This window comes from Crotalus tigris, unplaced genomic scaffold (genome assembly GCF_016545835.1).
Source record: "Crotalus tigris isolate CLP2741 ecotype Arizona unplaced genomic scaffold, ASM1654583v1 scf7180000020218.1340706, whole genome shotgun sequence".
Taxonomy (NCBI): domain Eukaryota; kingdom Metazoa; phylum Chordata; class Lepidosauria; order Squamata; family Viperidae; genus Crotalus; species Crotalus tigris.
Window position 1 is genome coordinate 437,717 of NW_024097911.1, and position 27,307 is coordinate 465,023.

At 41.0% G+C, this 27,307-nt stretch overlaps 3 protein-coding genes across 14 annotated transcripts in view; 2 read left to right on the plus strand and 1 right to left on the minus strand.

Moving 5' to 3' along the window:
* The window catches only part of GNL3L (G protein nucleolar 3 like), a 43,564-nt gene extending 42,593 nt beyond the window's left edge, over nt 1-971 (plus strand). For all 4 annotated transcript variants that reach the window (XM_039366017.1, XM_039366016.1, XM_039366018.1 and 1 more), the window contains exon 16: nt 403-971. In XM_039366017.1, the coding sequence (XP_039221951.1) occupies nt 403-470 (68 nt within the window). In that variant the 3' untranslated portion in view covers nt 471-971. The remainder of the gene's footprint in view (nt 1-402) is intronic.
* A 145-nt stretch (nt 972-1,116) lies between these two features.
* Nucleotides 1,117-27,294, minus strand: LOC120318433 (protein GAMETE EXPRESSED 1-like). 9 transcript variants are annotated; one of them, XM_039366026.1, is made up of 12 exons: nt 27,179-27,294; nt 23,672-23,852; nt 22,440-22,613; nt 14,467-14,624; nt 9,799-9,997; nt 7,976-8,072; nt 6,326-6,497; nt 5,520-5,675; nt 4,717-4,794; nt 3,675-3,808; nt 2,435-2,473; nt 1,117-1,352 (listed from the first exon to the last, which is right to left on the minus strand). In XM_039366026.1, exons 2-12 carry the CDS (start codon nt 23,767-23,769, stop codon nt 1,290-1,292), a joined length of 1,368 nt encoding a protein of 455 aa, XP_039221960.1. In that variant the 5' UTR covers nt 23,770-23,852; nt 27,179-27,294; the 3' UTR covers nt 1,117-1,289. The 9 variants fall into 9 exon arrangements, 7 of the variants coding, with proteins under 7 accessions (XP_039221960.1, XP_039221958.1, XP_039221959.1 ...); XM_039366024.1 differs by lacking the exon at nt 27,179-27,294 and adding an exon at nt 26,945-27,077; XM_039366025.1 differs by lacking the exon at nt 27,179-27,294 and adding an exon at nt 26,533-26,574.
* HUWE1 (HECT, UBA and WWE domain containing E3 ubiquitin protein ligase 1) overlaps nt 26,845-27,307 on the plus strand; it is a 118,771-nt gene continuing 118,308 nt past the window's right edge. Inside the window, exon 1 of the mRNA XM_039366001.1 lies at nt 26,845-26,974. The gene's annotated coding sequence lies outside the window, so the exon portion shown is untranslated. The remainder of the gene's footprint in view (nt 26,975-27,307) is intronic.

Genomic DNA, 27,307 nt, shown 5'->3' on the forward strand with positions numbered 1-27,307 from the left:
CCCAATACCCTCTTTTCCCCTCCCAGAGAACAGTAAGGAAATCATATTCGGGGAAACAGTTCCTTGGTTTTGTTCATTTCTTCCTCTTTAAAGGGAAAGGTTCATAAACTTTGTCATCTGTAACTACTAATTGTGGTGTTTCTTGCCCCCATTTTTATGGAAGTAGCAATCATAAAGGAGTTTGGCTTAATAATAAAACACTGCCCAACTGTTTTAAAAAGCAGAGAGGGCTATTTAATTCAAGAGTGACTTCTTCCCATATGTACTTAACTATAATGGGCTTTTTTTCTATTTTTGTCAAATGCCTGTACACGGAGCAACAGAGCTTCCCTCTTACCTGCATATTTTTAAAAACTTGCAAAAACAGTTCAGATTCTAATCTCATGTGGCCTTTCTCCACAGACAAAATTGCAACCAAACTATCTGCAAGCCTGACAGCAGCCATGAACTTCAGCTTGAAGGATGACTGAGGAAAACTGGATGCTGGGCTGCTATTGATCTACCTCAGGAAGACTGTTTCAGCATGGCACACCCGTAGGAGAAAGAAGTTCCCATCACACCCATGCATCATTGTGGAACGGATCTCTGCAGGCCTAGGAAGAACTAATGAGCTATTTTTGCCAAGAAAGTTTATTGAACAGGTTAAAATCAGACTGTTAAAATAAGGGTGTAATTGCATTAACATTGTCTCAGAGCTGGCTCTTAATATTACAGCAGATTTACAGAAAAGAAAAGTCTCGTTCCAACTCAAGTGTCTCAAGTGTCTTCAGTGCCAGATTCGACTGAACAGAGGCACACGCAGAGGTGTTAGTTCGGCTCTTCTAAAAGAGCATACAGGAATGCCGTTCTTGAGAACAGTGACTCGGGGACATTTCCCTTCTAGTCAGAGCTGCAAAAAGGAGGAGGTTACTGGGCCAAATCGTGTCTGGGGAGAAATTCTAGAGTTAATTAAAATTAATTTTAAAAAAAAACTCTTTGTAACCGTGTCTACCTATTGATCTATTTTCTTGTCAACCAGGGACTGAAAGTTAAAAATAGCTAGATTAAGAATATGAAGCAGGCCATATCAAACCCAGGCATAATAATATCTGGCTGAACTCTTTAATATCTTTGAAGATTTTTTAGGCTACTCGGAGAAAATCAAATAAAGGAATCATATGTCCCAGATCTGCTTACTCAAAGAAATATGATTATTGACCAAAAACCTTGCCAAGGTTCCTTTGGCTGCATCCATGAGGTTATTGATACCTCTTTGGCTCTTCTTGCTGACATCTGGGGCTCAGGCCTTATCAGCTTGTGAAATAGTCTGGATGTTGTAGAGACTGCCGACTCCGAAGGTTGTACCGCGGAGTCTGTAACAGGCAAGACAAACATTACCTATTCAATTTATAGTTGCCCATCTCACTATCCAGGCCGATTCTGGCCGGCTACAATTATGTAAAAGCATAAATACAAAAGCATTATTTATTTATTTATTTATTAAAATTTATAAACCGCCCCACTCCCGCAGGACTCCAGGCGGCTAACAATAAAAACACAATATAAATTAACAAGACAAACAATACAGTAACATTCATCCAGGGGTCAGATTTTATAAACCCCAGGCCTGCTGGAAAAGCCAGGTCTTAAGTAGCTTGGGGAAAACCAACAGGGTGGGAGCGGTCCTAATCTCCGGGGGGAGCTGGTTCCAAGACATGGGCGCCATCACAGAGAAAGCCCTCCCCCACGGCCCTGCCAAATGGCACTGCTTGGCCGACGGGACCTGAAGGAGGCCCAGCCTGTGGGATCTAACCGGACGAAGGGAACTATGAGGTAGTAGGCGGTCTCGCAAATAGCCTGGCCCTGAGCCATATAGAGCTTTAAAGGTAATAAAAATGTTAATTAAATAAAAACTTAATATGAAAAGCATGGATGGTACAGGGATGAGCTTTTGTCTCTCACTCAATAAACCACCTCAATTTTAAGGCACTTTCAGAAGGCCAGGAGGGTGGAAGTGGATCTCTCCTCCGGAGACAAGGCGTTCCACAGTGCAGGAGCCACAGCTCTTCTTGACCCCACTAGCTGAAATTTCTTGGCAGGGGCTCCAAAGATGGCCTCTTCTGGCAGAGTGAATGGCACAGGCCCACCACAGTGGAGCAAGAAGTTTCCTCAGATGCAGAGAATATCTGCAGGCCTGCTTTATTATTTATTTCATTGTAAGCTGCCCAGAGTCATGAATGTGAGATGGGTAGCTATATAATAGTCCTTGGGCTATTCATTGATGGTCAGGTAAGAAACGTAACTGCCCTGTGCTGGCAGAAGAGTTTTGTGTATAATGCAGTGTGCTTCTTAAAAGAATGAAAGGTTATATTTCTGCAGGGACACTCGGGGGAAAGAAAAACTTTTAGAGAAGCATGTTTAAAGAAGAATTTCTGCTGCAGAGTAATAGCATTACCTGAAAAGTTTGTGAAATCTCAGGTCTGTTTCCTTTTTGCTGTTACGTGACCGAAAACCATGTAATTAGAGCAGGGATATTCTAACATTAGTATAGTATAATATACAAGCTATTTCTCAAATGTGCACGAGACAGGAAACCAATTGGTCCTAATTCTACAGCAGTGGTTCTCAACCTGTGGGTCGGGACCCCATTTGGGGTCGAATGACCATTTCACGGGGGTCGCCAAACAAGGCTGTCCACCATTTTTTCCCTTTTCTTTGGCCACGCCCCTGGCACCTGGTGATGTATAAGTGGTTGGGGGTCACCACAACATGGGGAACTGTATTATGGGGTCGCGGCATTAGAAAGGTTGAGAACCACTGTTCTACAGCAATGCGGTAAGCCCTTTTCCATCAGTCAGGCTGTTTTTTGAGCCAATTTTTTTTTTTAAAAAAAAAATATCCCCAAAATCTTTAATGAGAAACAGAATTATGCAATATATTGTGACACACAACCGCATTTGCTATCAGTTCAATCCGGGATTTGAAAGGTAAGCAACCATGAGTAAACTAATTACTGAATTCTGCAGTGTGATAGCAGAAAGTAAGTAGGCTAGATGCATGCCATAAAAGTTTGAGAAGGATGCAAAATGTAAAATAAGTGCAAATTTATAGAAAACGTGCAGTATCTGCTGAAATTTAAAAGTGAACCAAGGGCTGGAATAAAGTTCCCAAAACTTGAGAAGGGTGCTGCAATCATGGATGCTTCATTACCCTTCCCTCCCATTTAGTAGTGTAGTTAAGTCAGAATGGAAAAAACCCACCTCCACTATCTACCATAATTTAGTATACAAATTTAAATATGTGAACTTGAACATTGCAGATTTCAGCCTAGCGTCACAGTGAATTCTTGGAAAATAAATCTTTCCTCTGCAGCGTTATTGCTTCTAAATCATTTCTCCCTACTTTTAGCTTAATATCCCTCACTCCCCCACTCCAAAAACACAGCTTGGGAATCAGCCCAAGCAACATGAGGGCATTTAGCATATATTTTAGGGACTTTTAAGGGAAAGTGGAGGATTGCTTAAACTCCCAAAATTCTACAGCAGGATAGAGAAGTCCCTTGAATATTTCATGATCAGATGTCCTCCGTGCAGGTTAGACTCTTAACTCCCAGGATCCCTACTAGCAGCATCGTTTCTTCTGTAGAAAATTTTTTTTCGCCAAATGACCTGATGTGACACTTGGCTTTAACTCACCCCATCCACTGGTATAGAGATTGTCAGCAGCTGAGTAGCAACGTTTTGGGATTGCCTTTGACGGTGGAGCAATGAATGACGAGACTGGGAAGACGGCCATCCTCTCAGCCTGGAGCTGCTAGTCCGCATCTCATCTGATAGAAGAAAAACACTGCATTGATGACTTTCAAAGATGCTTTTAGGAATGAGTGGAAATTCCAGTTTATGAGATTATACCAGCCTCTGGGAGCCAGACTTATCCTATGCAAGCACATTTGTTTAAACACCGATCTAACACATGAGAATTACTGAGAATGTTGAAGATTGATTCACGTTAGTACACCTTAATGGTCTCCCAAGAGAAGATTTTTCCTGAATAGCCAAATCTTTACCAGTTGCCTAAAATTCTTCTCTCCCACCCAAACAAACCTCCCAAACTGGGACGTTTCACAAGAAGGCTGTTGCTGCTGCTAGTGAAAAGGAACAATTCTTGCCGTCTTCAGATAGCAGCCACAGCAGAACCCCAACTGCTGTTGATGTGTAGAGAAGGCTATGAGAGAAAGGCTAGTCTTGGATGTGCTTTAAAAGCCTAATAAAGCAGAATGCGGAACATACACAAACACTCTGCATTGGGCTTGACATTATCTAAAAGCACATACAAGGAGTCTATGGTCTTCCGTGTATTATTGGATTACTCCTGGCAGATCCAGCCAATATGCCCAGTGCTAACTGAACCCAAAAGGGATTCCGAAAGGGATTTCTTTACACCATTGTAGCGTCATTCATTCATTCTTATTCTTCTTTATTGGCTCCTGACGACTGCCTGGACAGGTTCCTGAGTTTTCCTGGCAAGGTTTCAGAGGTGGTTGCCACTGCTTGTTTCCTAGGGCTGAAAGAGTGACTGGCTCAAGGTCTCCCCAGCGGGCTTTGTGCCTAAGGTAGGTCTAGAACTCACAGACCTCTGGGTTTCTAGCCCTGTGCTTACTACATTGGTTCTCCATAGATTCTTGGCAGAGCTGTAAATAACCTAAAAGTCTACAAACAGCAGTTATTGCCCACTTACCAATTACCTGCAGGTTATTTTTGTAGTTCAGCTGCTTTACAGCCCATCCTTGGTTTTCACAGTCTGCTGGAGAAAGGACTACAACAAAGCACTTGTTAGAGATGCATATTGACAAAGTGTCGTCCTTTTCAAAGAATTTTTCTAACGTTTATCAGATAGGGTTCTTTCCAGCATTAATCAAAAGCTGTCTCTCCCCTTGCCTTTCTGCAAGTATATTTGTGAGATTAATAGCACAGAGGAGAGTAGATTGCAATCATATTATATGCCATAAAATGGTAAGTTTGTATTTGTAGACATACTTCCCTGTGGAATGGTAGCATTGTCTAGACGGTACAAAATACTGAATATACAAAGCAGGTTTGCAAAACACATTAGACTAAAATGTGATTGACTATTTGTTGTGGTTCAGTGTGCAAACATAGACCGAATCAATCAAGGTCAGCAATTCCCGGAAAAGGGTTCAAATGGAAGTAGTCTGTTTGAGCCTATTTGTTTAATTGAGGTGGGGGCGGGGGGGAAGCATCGGATAGTACTTGAAAACACAATTGCAGCAAGCGGCAGCTTCCAAAGTTTAGTTCTTTCAAAGTTTGCTCTTCCTTCAGAACCAAATTTCAGCATCATGGCAATCTGCTAAGGTTGGTGAGGAACAGAGCGACATCTAGGCAGAACCATTCAATGGCGTTTCACAGAAGGTGGGAGAGTTAACATTATGCTTCCTCCTTCTCCCGGACCTGCCCTTTAGTCCCTAAGTGATCCCAATGCTATCTGCTACTTTCCCATTCCTCCACCAAGATAGCACTCACTTCTCTGGTATTCAGTCCAATACTCTTTTGCGTCCATTTCAGCTCTCTTCTTTGAACAGAATAGCAGCTTTGAGACACCCACTTCAGTCAATACCTCCTTTTCTGTTCTAGGCTTGGTATCTTGAAACAGAAGCTCCGGTTTAGCCAACAGCCTCTCTGGGAAAAAACAGATGGCACATGCTGAGAAGAATCCATCAAGAGCTAGAAACCTGACATGCTTGCATTCTATACCCTGGGCCAGACAAGATCATAACTGTAGTAAGATTGTTATATCATGTATTAATTATTCAGGTCTGGAACATCAGCGTGCAGGCTGAAGCCTCTGGGTTTTCTCATTATATGGTTTTACCAACTTCATGTCTCATTTACTTGTAATGCATACAGAGGGACCCGTGTCACTCCCTAAAGCGCTTGCATACTCTTCTGCTAGGCAAAAGGACAAGGGAGATGCTGGCTAGCAATCATTAGGCAACCACAGCTCTCACATCTTCTATTCTTCATGTCAAAGATGGAGTAATGCATTCATACATATTCCGCAAGCACCCAGCCCTTTGAAATGGAACTAGTTGAACAACCCGAAGTACTTGTACATGGACAAGCCTTTCCCTACTTTCAGCCAACTGCCTTCCTTCCTGTGTACCTTTCCCTTGATTAGCATCCCCAACCTGGAGATGGGCAGAAGCACCAGCTCCCATCTCTGTGCCTCTTCCATCAAAAGATCCGACACAGACTACTCCTTGGGCAAAGCCAAGCCATTTCTTCCTCCTCCTCAAGCCCACAACCGCCCGTTGCTCCTCTTTCGTTACCAGTTTCGTGTAAAAGTTGCTGAATCTCTTTCCGAGTTTCCTGCAGACTCTGCAGCACCTCTTGGCTCTGTTTGGCTGGGTCCTTGTAGGTCCAAATAAAATAAGCTAGTATAGCTGTGCACAGGCAAGCAAAAATCCGGCGCGTCAGGCCGACCCAGAAGGAGATGCTTTCCTAAGAGGAGGATAAATCAGCCCACTGTCCCCATTCAGTCACTAAGAGATGGGCAACCATGAGGCTTAAGCTTCCTTAAACTTCAACAAAGAAACTCTACCTTCTCTTACTTCAGACTGGGTCATGGAGAGTTCTCATAGCTCATTATGAACAGCAGCCAGGTGCAATTCCCTCACCCTACCCTCAATACTTCATAGCTGAAATTATATTGGACTGATGCCCTAAAATTTCTGATGCCTTGCAGCATCAGAAATATGTATAAAAATGCTTTGTAATGCATGGATGAACCTCAGGCTGATAACTGAATGAAATTCCAACAACATGCTAGATTTAAATATTCTGCCCGATTTGATTTTTTTTTAATTTATCACTTAAGAAGAGGGAAATCTTTTTCAATCAGAATTTCAGCATGAAAAAAAAAGTATCCCTCTTTCTCGTTGCATTTATTGAGAGACACAAAGTGGCATCAGAAGGGGCTTTTTTCAGGTGCCAATCTAAGGGTAGGGAGAGAATTTTCTGAGTATAATGCAGCACTGTTAGTGAGACTTGTTATTTAAAATCTCAGTAATCGTATATAACAGCGGTTCTCAACCTATGGGTCGCGACCCCATTTGGGGTCGATCGACCATTTTACAGGTGTCGCGAAACAACGCGATCCGCCATTTTCCCCCCCAGGGGGCGGCGCCGCGCATGCACGGCGCGTCCGTGTGACGGAGTCGCCGTCACACGAAGATTGAGAATCGCTGGTATATAATCAGGACTTGCGACTTCTTGAGGGATGGTATAGTGATTGTATGCCTAACAGAAGCAGAGTAATGGACAACTACCATAACTGGACTCTAAATAATGCAAAAGAGAAACAAAACAAATACCAGGGATGCCTAATTTCCACAAAGAAATTAGCATTTTAATTGTTCTGGCACTGAAACCCTTGACTGTAATTTTTCATCACATTTTGTCACTACATGGACAGCCCATCAATGAACCCGGCACTTCCAGCTTCGGTAAATAGCTATGAACTTAATTCAAATGTAAGGGTGGCAATGTTAGAAATTCAGATTTTATTCCTAAAGTATGGCTACTTTGTGCCTGCATGCATTTTGCTAATAACAAAACAATCCTCGAGACTCTTCACCGAATCAAATTAAGGTGAGAATTCAACCGGGGGGGGGGGCTAGGAACCTTCTGCTTCCTCAGAATCATTTAGCTCCGCTTAACTGTTTCTCTAGCTCTACAGATCCCCTCAAAAGCTTGTTTAATTGCAGCCACTGTCCCTTAACAAGGGTGAGCATGACATCATGACACTGCAGGCAAAGACCTGGGGACAAAAACTCATCAAGTCATTTGTGCTGGAACAGTAAGACAGTTCCTCAGTTGAAATTAGCATCAAAGCACTCCCTCCAGGCACAACCTATTTTTGGTTACCAATCTTGTCTTTCTCTCTCTCTCCATTTGCTATTGCAAAGGAATGACCCTACCGTCAGGTCGTAGCCCTCCTCTGAACGATCCAGGAGAACGTTGCAAATAACACGTTCCAGATAAATATTAGCTCCCACCAAGGTCAGCAAAATGAGCCTGGAGATAAAAGGGGGGAATAAAAGACCATTAAGAGAAAGCGTGGAATATATTTCCACAGTCTACACGACCGTGGCTTACATTCAGAGAAGAATGGATTCTTACGGTTTTTGCACAATTACACATTTGGACAATTCCAGCTTCCTTTCGAAAGGTAGCTAATTTTTAGTCCTCATACTGTATATACATGGAAAAGAAATTTTGGCATAGAAATTGAACTGCACCTTTACCAAGCTTTGACTCTAGACCTACCGAGGATGCTACTTCGTTGGCAAAAGGTGAGATGCCAACTTTTACATTTGCTAAACGCTGAAAACATGAACACTATATAAATAATAAATGCAGTGTTTTGAATAAATACAACTTGCCCCTACTTCCTATTTGTTGCAGATACCTCACTATTTCCTCATCTGCTGTCATCCACAAAAAAAGTAAAAAAACCCCAAACCCCTGAATCTTCAATTTTTTTCTATGGCACCTGTATGCAGAAATGTCCAGTCTTATACAGGCTGTCCTCAACTTACGACCAGTTGGGACCAGATTTTCCATTGCTAAGCAAGGCGGTTGTGAGTTGCAGCCAATTTTACGATCTTTTTTTGCCACAGTTAAGAGAATCGCTTCAGTTGTTAAGTGAATCTCACAGTCACTAAGCAAATCCAGCTTTGCTTGTTTGCTTGGGAAGATCACAAATGGCGATCATATGACCTCAGGGTACTGCAACCACCATAAATGTATGCTGTTTGCCAAGTGCCCAAATTTTGATCACGTGGCCATGGGGACCAGTCACAAATCACTTTTTTTCAGTGCCACTGTAACTTTGAACTGTTGCTAAACAAATGGTTGCAAGATGAGGATCATCCATATTAAATTTTCACTGACTGCAGTCTGATGGTATGATTGCTGAACAACTGCAGGGAAGGCAAACAGTGAAACTGCCTTACACTGAGCTAGATCTTTGGTCTTATTGCCAACACTAATTGACACTGGCTTTCCAAACTTTCAGAAGCCATTAAATCTAGCACAGTGTTTCTCAACCTGGACAATTTTAAGGCATGTGGACTTGAAACCATTAAATCTAGCACAGTGTTTCTCAACCTTGACAATTTTAAGGCATGTGGACTTGAAGCCATTAAATCTAGCACAGTGTTTCTCAACCTTGACAATTTTAAGGCATGTGGACTGTTCAAGGACCTAGCAATACCTGGAATTCCTTGGAATTAAAACTAGGGATGTTCAGTATAAGAAAAAGATCCTCTACAGTTCCTCTTTCACAGTCTAATCAATTCTGCCAGAAAAAAGAACAGTACAACCTGCCTCCAGAAGCGGTGAATGCTCCAACACTGGAAGTTTTAAAGAAGAGACTGGACAGCCATTTGTCTGAAATGGTAGAGGGTTTCCTGCCTGAGCAGGGGGTTGGACTAGATGACCTCCAAGGTCCCTTCCAACTTTATTATTATTATTATTACATTATGTGACCAAATTACTTGGGCTGATTATGTCAAAGGCTATTTGATTTATTGAAAATATTTAGATAACTGCCCGTCTTAGGCAACCTAATCCTGGGCTGCTCATAAATGACAATAAAAGCCATTAAAACATCTCGTATCACTTCTTGTTGCACCAAGAAATACACCCTCCACCTGCATTCCTGATCCAGTCATTTTGAGGCGGACTGGAACACTGAACAATCGAAAGCATTTTAGGTTCTTCTGCTTTTTTTCCTCACCGAGCTCTTGCAGTTCGCTGGCTAGAGGTCAGCAGCAGTGCAGTAACACCACTCAGGAGATGGAAGAAGACAGAATAGAGAGCATTGGATTCCCCCACTACAAAGCGGTGCAGGAAGGTCACTCGATTAAAGATCTCTGCAAAGGCTACTTGTTGCTCGATGGCTGAATTCTGCAGTTCTTGGAAGGCCTGGTGTATACCTGCAGAAGGGAGAGGAAGGACAAGAAGCCATTGCCCTCCCGGACAAATTGGGTATCTTATTTGGGGCACTTAATGTGACTGTAAAAAAAAAAAAGATTATTTGGGCCACTTACACACTTACACACAAAGATGATCAGGGGACTGGAGGCTAAAACATATAAGGAACGGCTGGAACTGGGTATGTCTAGTTTAATGAAGAGAAGGACGAGGGGGTGACATGATAGCAGCCTTCCAATATCTCAGGGGCTGCCACAAAGAAGAGGGAGTCAAGCTATTCTCCAAAGCCCCTGAAGGCAGGACAAGAAGCAACGGATGGAAACTAATCAAGGAGAGAAGCAACCTGGAACTAAGGAGAAACTTCCTGACAGTTAGAACAATTAACCAGTGGAACAACCTGCCTCCAGAAGCAGTGAATGCTCCAACACTGGAAGTTTTAAAGAAGAGACTGGACAGCCATTTGTCTGAAATGGTATAGGGTTTCCTGCCTGAGCAGGGGGTTGGACTAGATGATCTCGAAAGGTTCCTTCCAATATCACCCCCACCCCCACCCCCATCATCATCATCTCCTACAGAGAAAATCTGTTTCTGTCATTGAACAAGACCCCTCGTATAGTTGAGGCTCGCTGTCTGTAATACCTAATTTCCCCCCCACAATTTTGTAACTTTCTTATCATAGTCTTTCTTCCCATTTGCTGGGCATTATATGCATACATGGAAGGACTAGATGAGGCAAGGTCAACAGCAAAAAGCTCAAACCAGACAGGTCTGTTACAATAATAATGCCCAGCTATCAACCATTCTATCTATCTAAGCACAGGCCCCAGGCCTTAGGCCTGAAGGTCAACTGGGTGATTTTGGACCCGATACTCTCTTCTCAGCCCAACCCATCTCACACGACGGTTATTGTTGTGAGGAAAATAGGAGAAGGAGCATTAGAGACTGCATGTTTGCTGTCTTGAGTTGTTTATCATAATAATAAAGGCGGGATATAAAATAAGTTAAATAAAAATATAATACAAGATTGGGAAAATAGATGTCAGAGTTGAATGCTGATTCTGCCGTATACATTGCTTGCACCTCACACTCTGCAGTTCCTGAATTTATGGATTTTGGGGGGGTCTGAAATAAAACTAGCTTATCTTGGGCTATATACTTGGATTGCTACCTGAATCTAGTTCCAGTATTAGTCAAGAATAACCCTGCCCATATTTGTACTTCCAACACCCCCTCCCCCCCCGCAATTTTTAATTTTGAATGTTACAGCACAAATAACTTGGCAGATCTAGGCGTCGCCAGTATTTTTAGATCCTTTCCTCAAATCCTAGTTTTACAAAGCTTGGTAGCTTCTGATGCAATCCTTATGGCAAGACTGAGTGAGGCTGAGTTGACCAAGCAGTATGAAATATAAGGTCAACCGTAAGGGTAAATCAGTCTAAACCAGTGTTTCTCAACCTTGACCATTTTAAGGCATGTGGACTTCAACTCCCAGAATTCCACAGCCAGCATTGCTGGCTGTGGAATTCTGGGAGTTGAAGTCCACATGCCTTAAAATGGTCAAGGTTAAGAAACACTGGTCTAAACTCCTCCTGAATTTTCAAAAGTGGGAAGAGGCTCTTGGCGTTCAAGGGCCATAATACAAGTTTGCAAATTAAACTAAATTAAACTTCGATAATCCCAGTTAATGTTTCTAGTCATTGTAGGCTTAGAAGGGCATTCCCCTTGAAGAACTTCTGCTAACCTGAGCGGGTGGTAGCATCAAACTATATACCTAAACACTCTGACTCGGTGTAAGACATCTCCATGTCTTTCTAAGTATACCTGCTAGAATGTGGCTTTACTACTTAGACTGGCACAATAACACGCTTTGTGTAGTTATTTACAAGTGTACAGTAGTGGCCAAACTTGTGGAAACCTTTTGGGAAAAGTGTATTTTTGAGGTTTGAAGGCTAATAACACCACTTTTTTGGGGGAGTAGTACCATAAAATTATATATCAATGGAAAAATAATTTAATCAAGAACGTAATGCAACATAGTTTGTTCAATTATCTGTACTGTATTCTATGAAAAGTTATAGCCAAATAACCAGAAAAAGGAAGCACGACTTGCTTAGGTTGATATCAGGTAGCTTTCCTTTATCTGATTGTAGCCAATGAGCATGAGTGTTTAGAGAGCCAATCAGGTGTCATCTTGTTTTGGCAATGAGCCAATCAGATCACAGTAGGATTCAGTTACTGATGTCATGTATTGAAGCTGAGAGGAGGACATTTGTCAGTGTGTTATGTGATCGCTATCAAGTTGGTTGGGTTTTTTTGTGTTCTTTCATTTAGTGAGCTTGTAAAACGTTAACAAAATTAAAGTAATGGTGCAAAGAGTTGACTGGTTGCCCAGAAAGTGATGCAAAATAGTATTATTAAGTGAACAAGACTATAGTTATAAAGAAATTTGAAGAAAAATTGGTGGAAACTTAACCAAAGGTGGCATTTCTACTGTACACTTTTCCCAAAAGGTTTCCACAATTTTGGCCACTACTGTTATTTATGTATACACAATACATAGCTGCTGTATGCAGTGTCTTTGAGTACGAAGTGTACAGTACATAATGCATTAGGCAGTTGTAAAGTGATACTTTTCATCTCACAATGTGCAAGGGGGCTTGAGAAATATGCTCCTGCTAACGAGCTGGCTCAGGAGCCCTGAATTCCAATTCCAGTTTCATAACAAATCTCACCGACATCTCAGGTTTGCTTGCAGCTTGCAGCTTATGGCAGTTTGTAGGAATATTTGATATAGCAATGAGCTCCTCAAAAAAACGACAACAACACAATTTATATAGTCCTCAGGTTACAACCACTTGTTCAGTGACCACTCAAAGTTTCAGTGGTGCTGAACAAGAGGAGCATGTAACCGGTCCACAAAGTTGCAACCATCACAATATCCCTGCAGTCACGTGAGCATGATTCAGGCAAGCCCTGAATCACCAACCCATGGTCATGTGATTGCTATTGTGAACTTCCCTGCCAACTTTCCACGAGCAAAGTTAATGGGGAAGATAGCAGGAAGTTGCAAGTCGCTTCCTGCTTTTCCTTGTATTGACTGCCCACAACACCCACCTCTGGACTCTGTGGCATCCCCTCTGTACATATAGCTCTTGCCTACTGACCCGGTTGCCTGGGTCCCCCACCTGTTCTCAGACTGCAGTCACATGAGCTTCTTGTTTAATGACCCAACCAATCCTGCGGCTACAACGGCAACCAAGATTGCTAAGATTACCATTGTTAAGCAATGAGGTCAGATGATATTGCGACTGTATTTTAGCAATGGGAATCCCAATTCTAAGGACTACCGATAATCTGTATGAAACAAGTACTAAGCCAATGGTGGCAAACCTATGGCATGAGTGCTAGAAGTGGCACTCGGAGCCTTCTCTGTGGGCACACGCACCGTCTCCCCAGCCCCGCATCCTCCCACGGCCCTCTCCTCACCAGCAGCCCCCCACAGAGGAGAGTCGCCCCTGGGCGCGGCCCATACGAAGCAGCGCAGCCAAGGACATGGTAGCCGGGGACCAAACTCCGCCTTACAACCCGTTGCGCACAGATGATGCTGTGGGGCACGGGCGGAGGGCGTGGCCGCCATGGCACTGCTGGGTGCTCTGTGGCAGGCAGTGGAGGTGGTGAGTGGCCCAGTTGGCAGGGAGGAGTGGGGATGGGGGTGGGGGGCTGGTTTTGGGCACTCGGTCTCTAAAAGGTTCGCCATCACTGTACTAAGCTATCACGTTCCTGGGGAAAGCAAGCTTTGTACACATGGACTTGTAAATCTGTTCATAACAAGTTTGTGCCTTGCCTTGCAATGGTTTTTGGATAGCATAATCCAGGCAAAGAAATTAAGTAGCTTGGAATACCTTTCCCTGTATGAAATGAATTTTTACGCGTTATCTTAAATAATGCATTTCTAAATGTATCATTTTCCAAAACATGTGCCTTCTGACATGTTTACTGGAATCAAAATCTGCCCTGCATCATTTTGAGAACTGCAAAATCAAAAAGGTCATTGATTTACAATCCACTAATTAGCCCAGCTGATGTAATTGATCACGTCTGGCTTGCATTCCGATTCCCAAATTACCAGTTTCTTAAGTTGCAAACCATAGGTTGCAAGCCATTTAGCAGCTTTTTTTTTTAAGTCACTAACTTAAAAAAAACACTGAATTAAGGCATCAAAATTTGTTTCTCTAGATATATTTTTATGAGCTTGAAAGTTGTGTCAGAAGTTTTTTGAGTCAATATACTAATGCTTTAGTGTACGCCAGTACTTTTAAGAATTGAATTTCCTGCCCATACAATATGACACCAGATGTTTTTGCAGATTAACACAGACAGGGGTATGCCCGTAGGGATGATCTCTGTTAATATCTAGCTATCAGTGCAAACTGTTAAAAGGAATAATAACGCAGCTTTGTTCTCAGGTCACCTTGGGAGGAGTCACGGAGCGTCTGCCATAGCAGCTCCCCATCGCGCAAGATCTGCTCCTGAGAGCGCAAGGTGGCATTTTGGATCCGAGCCGTCTCTTCTGCAAGCTGGTTGGTAGATTCCAACTGTTGGGCCACGGTTTCTGAAGAGGAGATCAGCCTGGTAGGTGTAGATAAACAAGGAAGTAACTCACTCATTGTGGTCCAAGGTAAACCCTCCACTGTATTTCCAAAAAGTGCTCCTACCTGAAAGGGTTCTTATTGACTTGCCTACCCAAAAGTCTATTTTGGCATCTCAGTGGCAACGTTGGCACTGGCATGAGATCAGCAAAGGCTGGCTGTGGAAATATTGCAGCCTGCACTAACCATATTGAAAGCTTTCACAACTACAGCGATAAGCGTGCTTCATCCAGGTGACTATCAGGAGTGAAGCCTAAGTGACCTGTCAGCTCCCTCTCCTCCTATAGTGAAGGTCAACTACATTGACAACTAAACTATTACTGTATCCCATCATCATCTTTCCTCCAGCAGTGTTTTTGTGTGCTTTTTTTTCTTGCTTCCAAATTATGTTCTTGAAAACCAATAAAGGCTTACATGGAAAAGGAGAAGCGTTTATCCATTTATTCAAATCTGAACCTTGGCATGCTATGCAAAAGATGAAATATTGAAAATTGGACCAGAACCTCAGAAGTACCCATTGGTGTGGATAAATTGAGATGGGAACTGCCAGTATTCCCAGCATATGCCTTGGTTTATTTTGATAATTAAATTAATTAAATATCTCTGGATGGGAGATACTAAACATGTAAATAAAGAATTGATGTGGCTAAGCAGAGACTTGGAAGTCACTGGATCTTCTGTTCTGGTACAGATTCACCAAATGGAACGTGGCCATCCTAGGCGCAGACATTTGAAAATGAAGCCAACTGAACTCTATGGACTAATTTCTGATTAAATATGCATAGTTCATGTTTTATCTTTTAAAAAGAATAGGGTAAAGGGGATTGCACTTTTTAAATAGAAATAAGGATTATTACATTTAATTTTTTCAATACTATAAAATGAAGTTGGTATTTATAGTGTCCAGTATACTCATGGAATATCGTTTATAAATCCTAATCTGCACTAGGGTTTATAATCTATAAGCATTGGAGTGGAAACCTGTGGTCTTCCAAATGTTTCTGTTTATCTGCTGGACTGATGGAAACTGTGGTCTGCTATATAACGACATCCAGCTATCTAAGTCCATTGCCTCTGTTCCATGTTCATGTATCTTTTCCTCAATTATCTAAGGCTGAGTTGAGGTGTTAATTTCTTTTCCAGATTGTCACTGCCGGAACACACAAAGGCAGGAACCATAAAGTGCCAATTTCCCGGTGCCCCTCCTCAGGTCACAGATTGCTAATTAGGCCCCAAGTAAAAAAAGCCAATCTGTAGCCTTGCTCATTGAGCTCTCCCCCCCCCACACTCTTTACACAGACTTTTCCCTCCATTTTCACCAAGTGTCAGCTAGATAAAAAAAGATGCAAGTAGATCTGATGGGATGTGCTTCCCACATTAGATAATCTGTCCTTCAGAAACTAGCCTATAACCACAGAAAACACTGGAGTGACATTGTCATTTGGGGGCTCGTTCACCTCCTCTCCGCATGTACTGTAGATATGGGGCATTACATTGAGTGCTGCCAGTTCCGATGGTTGACGTGAAATTCTGAAGGGTTCTACAGACCTGGCAGGGAAAGAGTTATCAAGTACATCACTCAGGCCTGCTGATTTCCAGATGTTTAACTCTTTCAGCAGCAACTTTTTTCTTCCCACAGCAAGCTAAAAGCATGAAAACAACCAATTGGCTGGCAATAGACAAATCCACAGTGCAATTCAATGGACAAGAACACTGTTGAATCAGTCCCATTTTAAGTATAGCAGTCACCCCTTGTAGATTGCAAAAAAAGGGGAAGAAGGTTGCTCTGCTACTGAACAGATATTCCTTGGAAGCTTAACCCTCTTCTTCTTCAGATAATATTATGGACGCCCCCCCCCTCAAGAAAGAACAGCTCCAGAGTGGCTTCTCCCCTTTCCTCCTTTCCAGGAAAAAAAAAAGATCCTGCACCCAAGGACTGAATGACTGCAGAAAGAAACAGGAAAAACATTTGAATGTTATTCTAAAAAAGTACTTCAGAGCATCTGAGGACACAAAATACTGCACCTGTAACTTTTTAAAGCAGCTGCATCATTTACTGGGATCACATGATATAGAGTTGCTACACAATCTGCCACTTAAAGATTATTTATCTATTTGTCCATAATTATAAACCAGTGATGGTGAACCTTTTATAGACCGAGTGCCCAAACCGCAATCCCAAACCCACTTATTTATCACAAAGTACATCAGCATTGTGGTGCCCTCAGGGGGAGGGGGCAGGGAGGTGCCTCTGAGTGCCACCTCTGGCACGCAAAACCCGGGGGCGCAAAAATGGGCCACCGTGCTGAAAGGATAAAAAAATGGCCACCACCGCACCGCCGAGTGCAGATACTAGGCGCACCACGCAAGAACGGGGCATGGCTAGTAAGTTTCATGCAGGCACTTGCCCCACCCCATTTGCAGTGCATGCGTGCTTGTGGCTCCCTGCGCACATGTACGCATGTAAAATGCTCCCCCCTCCCTTTTCTTCCAGTCCACCAATCGACAATGGCTGGTGACTTCTACTCTACCACCTCTATTCGAACTTATTAGTCGGCCGTTTCGCCTCCTTTGTGCTGGGTGGGGCTCCTGCTCTGGGCGGCTGTGGTGGCCTAATGGACTTGCTGCTGGTGGCGGTGGCGCACGTGCCAACAGAGAGGGCTCTGAGTGCCGCTTCTGGCACAAGTGCCATAGGTTCGCCACCACTGTTATAAACCATCCCAGCCTAACCAACAAGCATACCAACAAGAGTATCTCATTAACTAACAATTATATTCAACGTGATACCAATATCAGGAAACAATTTTAAAAATATGCAAAAGGTTGCTTTCAATTCCACTCATTCATTTTCAGTTAATTTCTTCTATTTTCATTAAGGCGCTCAAAGCAATTTAAAACCCTAAAACGAACTACTGTTTGTATAGTATGCCCATGGTTAAGATTTCCTGCATTTTAGCAAGCAATTTTCTATCTAGGAAGAAATGTCTTAACCTTCTACCTTCAGCTACCAAAAGAAGAGATGGTGGATTATTTCTGGATTCAAGAGTAACACTTAGGAGATTGGTGAATCTAAAGGATCCCTGACAAAGCTTGTTGTTACCTCCTTAGCCTGTTTCTAGATCAGGGGTCTTCAAACTCAGCCCTTTTACGACTCATGGACTTCAACTCCCAGAATTCCAGCCAGCGTACCTGGCTGAGGAATTCTGGGAGTTGGAGTCCATGAGTCATAAAAGGGCCGAGTTTGACAGGCTAAACTACCTAAGTCCTTTTTTGATCTGAAAGAGGATTGGGAGTTGCGAGATTTTTGGCGTGAACACAATTTGGAGGAGAGAGATTTCACCTTTTTTTCGGATAGACATCAATCTTTTTCAAGAATTGATTTTTTTTTATTACAACGGACTTATATTTTAGGGTAAAGAATGTTAAGATTCTTCCTAGGACATTGACGGATCATAGTCCAGTTTGGATGGAATTGATTAATGAAAAAGAGGAGAGGAGATCTTGGAGGCTGAATGAAAATTTATTTAGACAAGAAAAGAATGTTCAGAAATTAAAGGAGCAATTAAAGGAATATTTTGCTTTAAATATGTATAAGGGAACTTCAATGTCAATGGTTTGGAATGCAGGCAAAGCTTACATGCGGGGGGTCTTGATACAAATGAATAAGGTTTATAGACAGAAGCTGGTGCAGAAACGTAAGGAGCTGGAAGATGAGATTAAATTAAAAGAAAAAGTTTTAAGTTTGAATCCTACAGATGAAAAGATTAAAGAATCTATAAAATTGCTTAAATTACAATTTAATATGTTGATGGCTGATCAAACCGCAACTAACTTATTGTATATGAAACACAATACATTTTGCAATGCTAATAAACCAGGGAGATGGTTGGCTTATCAATTGCGAAAGAAGCAGAGGCTGAGAACTATAGATAAAACAAATTATAATGGTAAATTGGTATATCAGAAGGAGTTGATTAAGAAATCTTTCTTAGATTGCTATAAAAATTATATATGGGAAGGAAAGTACAGGCTTTAGATATAGATAAATATTTACAAGATGCTCATTTCCCTAAATTAACAGAAGATCAGAAACAAGAAATTAACGGTTTGATTACTATAGAGGAAATTGAGACAGTAATTAAAGAACTAAAATTAGGTAAAGCACCGGGCACTGATGGATTGACATCTATTTATTATAAGACTTTGATAGAAGAATTGATAGAACCTTTAAGGGAACTTTTTAATAATATATTACAGGGCTCAGAGACCCCCTTGTCTTGGGGTAGAGCTTTTATATCTCTGATTCCAAAAGAAGACCAAGATCTTACTCTACCAAAGAATTACAGACCTATATCTCTTTTGAATGTAGATTATAAGATTTTTTCGAAAATTCTAGCCAATAGACTTATGAGTGTGTTGAATCAATTAATACATATGGATCAAACAGGTTTTATAACTGGAAGGTATATGAAGAATAATGTTAGACAAATTATTAATTTAATAGAATATTTGGATAAAAACAACCAAGTTTCTGCAGGATTGATATTTTTAGATGCCGAAAAAGCTTTTGATCAGTTAAATTGGCAATTTATGTTAAGATTAATTGAGGAAATGAACTTTGGAGAAAAAATTTTACAGGCTCTTTGTGCTATTTATCAAAAACAAACGGCACAACTTATAGTTAATGGAGGTTTATCAGAGGTATTTTCAATTGAAAAGGGGACTAGACAGGGTTGTCCATTGTCGCCATTGTTGTTTGTTTTAACCTCGGAAATTTTGCTGATTAAAATCCGGGAATCACAGAAAATAAAAGGAATAGAAGTTAATAAAAAAGAATATAAATTAAGGGCTTTTGCAGATGATTTGGTTGTCACTTTATCTCAACCAACTCACTCTGTAATGGACTTGTTACAATTGATACATCATTATGGACAAGTTTCGGGTTTTAAAATTAACAATAAGAAGACTAAAATATTGCCTAAAAACATGACCAACTTGGACAAGGAGACCCTGGTTAGGTTGACAGATTTCGAGGTTGTTAACAGGGTAAAATATCTGTGGGTTATTTTATCTGCTTCCAATGCAAAACTGTATAAAAATAATTATGAAAGGCTGCGGGTTAAAATACAAAAGGATTTGGATAATTGGAAAAAGCTGCAATTATCCCTATTGGGGAGAATTGCAGTGATCAAAATGAATGTCTTGCCAAAGTTTCTTTTTTTATTTCAAATGATACCTATCTTAAAGAAAGAAGCAAATGTAGATGAATGGCAGAAAGATATCAATAAATTCATCTGGGCAGGGAAAAAACCAAGAGTAAAACTTAAAATCATACAAGATATTCGAGAGAGAGGTGGACTCAAGGTACCGAATCTGAAATTGTATTATGATGCTGTGGCGTTAACATTAATTAGTGATTGGGTTAATTTAACAAATGTAGATATACTCCTCCTGGAGGGATGGGATTTACTTTTTGGATGGCATGCCTATTTAATTTTTAATAAGAAGATGGATAGGGTTTTTAAGTCTCATATTTTAAGAACTTCCTTACTTCGGGTTTGGAAGAAATATTATAGAAGTGATTCAAGAATTCTATTATGGGCTATCCCATGGCATGCGATAGAAGGGATAAGGAGAGGAGTTAAGATGGATAGTATTTCTTATGCACAATTACTTCGATGGGCTGGTAAAAATTGGCAATTAAAACGTATGGATGAGCTAGCACAAGAAAATATTATTTATTCATGGTTTCAGTATAGACAACTATTGGATAGGTGGAAAGTAGATTATAATGTGGGTCTGCTTAGACAGGATGAGAATTTGTTAAAACAAATTAGAGATCAAAGTCGAACCCACATCAAAAGAATTTATGGGGTGTTAGTGGAATTGGACTCAGAAGCAGAATTAGTTAAAGATTGTATGGTTAAATGGGCACAAAACTTTGATGAACTGATTCCATTAGATACTTGGGAGATTATTTGGGTAAGAAATGTTAAATTTACACAAGCCCAAAATTTACGGGAAAATTTTTATAAAATGTTTTATAGATGGCACCTTGACCCACAGAAAATGTCTCGCATGTATTCAAACCTGCAGCCTAAATGTTGGAGATGTGGTTGCTTGGATGCTACTTATTATCATATTTGGTGGTCATGTAAAAACATAAAAGCTTTTTGGATTAAGATATGGTGGAATATTCAAAGAACTTTTAAAAGAAGGATAAAATTTACCCCACAACTGTTTTTGTTGGGTATTGTTTCGGATTGTGATAACAAAGAGACTATATTAATGTTAAATTTAATTACAGCGGCTAGGTTATTAATAGGGCAGTGTTGGAAGAAGGAATCTTTGCCTACCTTGCAAGAATGGTTTTTTAAAGTTTCCTACTTAGCGGAAATGGCAAAGATTTCGGCTTTCTTGAAAGAGCAATCGCAAGAGAAGTATTTTTTGGTGTGGAAAAGATGGATAAATTTCATACAATATAAGTATGATATAAAAAAATATTATTTAGTTTTTGAATAATTTATATTTAAAGTTTAAGATATTATTTAGAAGTATAATTAGAAGTATAATTATTATTACCTTTTTTTCTTTTTCTTCTTTTTTTTCTTCTTCTTGTTTCTTTTTTTTCCTCTTTCTGTTTTCTATATATATTGGTGTTAAAGTATTTTATAATTTGTTTAATGACTATAATCAAATTTGTTTATGGTTTATTGGTATTTAAATTTTTTCTTTTAAGTTTTAATTAAGCCTGTATTCAGCTCTGGGAAGATGGGGGGAGGGTATTGGGGTGGGTTGGGAGGGTTTGGGGAAGGGAATTTTATTGGAAGGGAATTTTATTGTAAAATTTTAAAAATTTTTAATAAAAAAAAAAAGGGCCGAGTTTGAAGACCCCTGATCTGGATAAAGCACTCTTACCCTTGGGATCGGGATTGGTAACCTGCAGCCTTGCAACTGTTTATGCTATAGGCCCAAAGTTTCAATGAGTATAAACAAAGGGATTTGTTCCTTTCTAGCAGCCTATAGAGCAGTGGTGGCGAACCTATGGTACGTGTGCCAGAGGCTGCACTCAGAGCCCTCTCTGTTGGCACACGCACCATCGCCACCAGCAGCAAGTCCATTAGGCTGCCACCACTGCCCAGAGCAGGAGCTCCACCCAGCACAAAGGATGCAAAGCGGCCAACTAGCAAGTTCGAATAGAGGTGGTAGAGCAGAGGTCACCAACCATTGTCGATTGGTGGATTGGAAGAAAAGGGAGGGGAAGCATTTTACATGCGTGCATGTGCGCAGGGGGCCGCAAGCACGCACGCGCTGCTAATGGGGCAGGGCTAGTGCCTGCGTGATACTTACTAGCCATGCCCCATTCTTGCGTGATGCAGCGCCTTGTATCTGCACTCCACGGCGTGGTGGTGGCCATTTTTGCACCTTGCAGCACGGTGGCCCATTTTTGCGCCCCCAGTTTTTGCGTGCCAGAGGTGGGACTCAGAGGCACCTCCCTGCCCCCCCCTGAGGGCACCACAATGTTGATGCGGTCCTGGTACTTTGTGATAAATAAGTGGGTTTTGGATTGTGGTTTGGGCACTCGGTCTGTAAAAGGTTTGCCATCACTGCTGTAGGGCAAGAAGCTCAAGGGAGAGAAAAAGAAGGATGCAGCCTGCCCCACTTTTAGTTCAGTACCTACCCACCCACTTCATCCCATGCAACTTCCTCTTCCCTCCCCAGCGGTTTACGCCCAAGGGAATTCAGCCTTCAATATAAAACAACCAACAACAAAAGGGAACCCCCTTTTTCTCACCTGTGCACAGTATCTTGGGCCTGCTGCTGCCAAGCCTCATTGTGAAGAAAATAACAGATGGCATGAGCATGAGTGAAAAACTCAGTGTACACGCCAAAAGCCACTGGATCCATGTGCTGTGTGCAGTCACGAATAGAGCTACCAATTTCACAGGGTGGGAACTTCCTCCCAGACCTGTCATGGAAAAGACAAAAACTTAATTGTTGGGGAGAAACTATACAGCCCCCCCCAAAAAAAAAGAGGGGAAGGGGGAATCCTCTTCTATGAAAAGGTGGCTTCCCTGTCTATATGGGAAGTAGCATAGCAGTGGCAGCTTGTGACATTCCATAAAACAGTATGCTTATTAATAGCTCTACGTAAAGCTTAATTAAACATCACTTTTCGCTGAAGTCTTTTGAGGTTCCTGATTTAGCATCAGATTACTGAAGCTAAATGCAGTCTGTGAGCTTCATCCAGCCACAGCTGAATTGTTCTAAAGATTGTTCTCACTGCTGTTGTATCAATACAACATAGTTAAAGGACCTCAGAAGTTATTTGCATTTTATTCCTTGCTCAAGAGTAAGACAGAATGTATTGGCCTTAGAACAGGGGTCTTCAAACTTTGGCCCTTTTATGACTTGTGGACTTCAACTCTCAGAATTCCTCAGCCAGCCATGCTGGCTGAGGAATTCTGGAAGTTGAAGTCCACAAGTCATAAAAGGGCCAAAGTTTGAAGACCCCTGCCTTAGAACAACATTAGGCAACCACAAAGCTTGTATAACTTGTTAGGCACTGTCACCATTATCACTGAAGGAAGCCAGATGACTGCAGTGATTGGGAACAGTGGCAGGATAGAGACCAGAAATAAGGAGAGCAAATTTCACACCGGTATAGTTTTCTGTTGGCCCAAGAACGGGCAAGAAGCCCTTCAAATTGAGGATAGAGAAAGGCCCTATGCTTTGACTCTGTTCTTCACCCCTTCCAATTGTACATTCTCTGAGCAGATAAAAAATTACCTCAAACTTCTTGTCTATCACTGCTCTATAGCCTACACCCCGAGCTGTACCCAACTCTAAGGTCAGCGGTGCTTAGTAAAGGGAGCACCTACAATAGGTGAAAGCATACCTGCCCGTCACTTTGCAGTTAAAAGAACAGGAAGACTGAGAAGGGGGTAGAATTTTAACTTTGCTTCCTCCTCCACCCTGTGATTAAACCCAGATTCTAGACTCCTTCAGCTTAGATACTTGACTCACCGTTGTAGGTGGCAATGAGCAAATGCCAGTGCAATGCGGCTTTGCTGCTCTTCATTCAACTCCTTGCACCCACCATCCAATTGCCTCAAGGCCTCCATCCAACAAGGTCCATATCGTGGGTGTCGAGCTAGCTCCTGAACCCATTGCAAGTGGCTCCTGCCTTGAGACAGTAGCCCAGGATCTGGAGAATATAAATCACAAGCAATGAAGCAGAAGGAAAACAGCAACAGGCTGCCTGGATGGTACCCCATGGTAGTAACCACTGCAGCAAAGCAATCAGTGAGCTAAACTAGCCAAAATTAGTTGAAGCTGCTGATGAGAAGTTTGGGTGGGTATCCTTCCAGGGTGGAGCACCTGAGCGATAGGGAAATGAAAGCCTTCAAATGATGGTAGGAACTTGGCTAAAGGATGAGTGTTTGGCTTTACTCCTAATCACACCCTAGGACTTGTTTTTGATTTAGTATTTGGTTCTACTATAGAGCAGAACAGTCATAACATAGGCAAGAGTGTTTTTCTCACCTGTCTCTGGTTTTTCACCATTCTAGTTTGTAAATTACAGTTAATAGCTTATGTGGGATATTCAGTAGTGATTTAATCAATAGCTGCTGTGCAAGAAGTTACAGTAAAATCTCTGTGGTCTGGATTATGTTACACTATACTTTTTACAATGTAGTATAACTTATTTAATTACAGTATTATAAAATATTTAGAATATAAATTGCTCAAAAATGCAGGGGAAATCCCTGGACAACTTTGATCTATTTTCTAGTGGTTCCCTAATTCAAGTGATATTTGCTGCCCTCTAGTGGATATAACGTTTAAAAAAATCCCGTTCTTAAATTAAAACGAGAAAAAGGGATATCCATAAGCACTTTAAAACTGGAATCCAAATTTGTGGATATTAAGATGTAAAGTTTTTTATTTGCTCTTGTAACACTAGGAAACACGCAAGTATTGTACTGCTGAAAAAAGTATGTCTGCATACAGATAATTTATAGAGCCACTGATTCCACATAGTATAAATGAGGAAGCAGCCTCTATGAACATTCATTTTAAAAGTATAATCATGTCAGCCACATTTTCTTCCAGGAATCTGTACACAAGATCCAGTTATTCATGAATTTGTATGAGGCATGCACATCAAAGCACACAGAATACGTTTTTAACATGTCTGTATGCTTTGCTTATGTTTGCTGCATTTTTATTTCAGCTTTCTTTCCCTGAAAGAAGCTATTTGTCCTACAACCCTCATCTCAGCCACTTTGGTTATAATTATATATTGGATGTGAATTTTAGCCCACACAGCAAGAAATCAGGGAAAGTTTTATTTGCAGCTTCTAAATATTATAAGGGTTAGTTAGGTCTGATTCAAAGAACATTGAAGTATATTTAACTATGATTTATTTTATAAACCACAATTTGGCTAGATTCATCTAAAATGCTAACTAATGATTTGCTGGGTTTACACAATATATGCTAAGCCAAATAACTGTTACAGTCTGAGATAATAAAGATCTTAAAACATGATCTACAAATCAATGGATTAACACAAGATATATTATTACATCCAAGGCAGGTTGAATAATTGAATCATATAGCATAGCCCTTAGACAAAACAATATTTTTGGTAATCTCATTACAATAACGTGCTAGGAATGGTGCAGTATGCAGTTTCTTCTTTCTCTAAAATGTTTATGCAGTACATAATAAACTTTCTTGTAAAATATAAATGTAATAATGCAATTGAGTGGTTTATGTAATTCATACTTCGAACAGTTAGTGCTGTTACTAAACTTCTCCAATAGGGTAAAACACTACACTAACCAACGTAAGCAAAATATTATTTATATACACAAGTGAGATTGAACACATAACCAGTATTATAGATTATTGTATTATGTAACTAGACCCTAGATTAGCTTTGCATTTACTAAATGTGACTTATACAATTAAAATGTCAGTTTGCTGAGTATAATTGGTTACAATCATATATTTGTCACAGGCTATGGTTTACAAACCACAAGAGTTTAATAACTCAAAATCTATTATGGTTCAGATATGTGAACCAGATTAAATATAAGCATTTTTACACACAAACCTAATTTGAATTAATTTACATCAGGTTAGTATACTATTATTAGAATGTTGCATGTTATAAGTATTTAACATCAGTTTGTGTTGGACATATTTCATTACATTTAATAGAAAAATCTGTTTAGAGGGAAGACATCTGCAAACTGCAAGTAATATTTATTGAAGCTAATGAAAGATATTACAAAAAGGCTAAAATTACTGTATGGCACTTGATGAATCCGGTTAAACAAGCTTTTGTTCCATTTCAAAAAGCTACAAAACTAGATTGGTTACCAATGGGTTAGGGATGTGTTTGTACTACCAGAAATAATAGCTTCCGAGTGCCTACAACTTCCGTTAAATTAAAAAAGAGCAAAGTTTCCTCCCATGTTACTTCAAGAGGCCTTATATTATAACTAATAAAATTACAATGTGTTCAGAATTATAAGTCTAGATTATAGCGAAATATTTATCAGCAATGAAGTTGGACTATATATATCTATATATCTTCTCACAGATTTGAATGCTACTTTAAAACTGCCCTTCTAAAAACTTGCAATTCGTGCCTGATACTTCCAAAGCTACCGTTTAATCTTAAGGAATAACTTGATAAAGGTTTAAGTTCTTCTTTTAAATGAAATTTAATTCCTGCCATTTTTTTTTAGCACCAACGGATGAGTGGCTTGACTCTGCCTTCTTCCAAGATTTTTTTTTTTTTCGTGGCAGATTTTCAGCTCTTAGCCTATTACAGCCCGGAATTTCTTGGAGATCTCCCAAATAGAACGAACTTTCGAGACAGCTTCGCGCGCTCACGCGGCGGAGGAAAGAACTTCCCCACGCGTTCCGTAGCACGCCTGCGCCCTGCAAAGGAGGGCGCGAGGGCGAGAAAACAACCCTGCACAGCTAGAGGGCGTCCGCGGCACCCCAGTGTTCCGCCTGTTTGGAAACAAGTCTTCCTTGTTTCTTTATTTCTCAAGCTTTCGCGAGAATTCCGCTTAGTGCCCGCGAAGTTATGCGAGAAGAGGGAAAACCCTAATTTTCGAGGCGGTGCCCGGGACGCTTCTACCCCGGCCTAGCCTCCGTTGCTTTCCTCGAACCTCCCCAAAGCTCAATGCCTACGAAATCTCGCTACAGGTTAAACAAACGCTACACACTTCCGCAAGCCGTCATTAGCTCTCGCGAGATTTAATCTCAACGCACCGTCTCCCCCCCTCGCAACGATTGACTCAGGTACGCAAGTCTCGGCATTTCGTGGGTGCTCTACGAAGTCTCGCGGGAGTTTTCTCTAGCTGCTAAGTTTCCTTTTTGTCTGCCCCTTCAGTGGAAGGCTGATGAAATTTTCAGGATTTAGCCTGGTTGAACCGCGGACGGTTTCTCACATGATGTAATTTTCAAAAACTTATTGTAACCAGCAGAGATAAAAAAGACAATTACTGGCTGGATTTGTTTATTCAGAGCGTGGAACTTGAGCGCAGGATTACAATGGCCCTTCCAATATTCTGCCTGAGGCAAAGAGCTCCGCGGAGGTGAATGCCATTGCAGGCGCTCGCGCAGTTCTCTTCT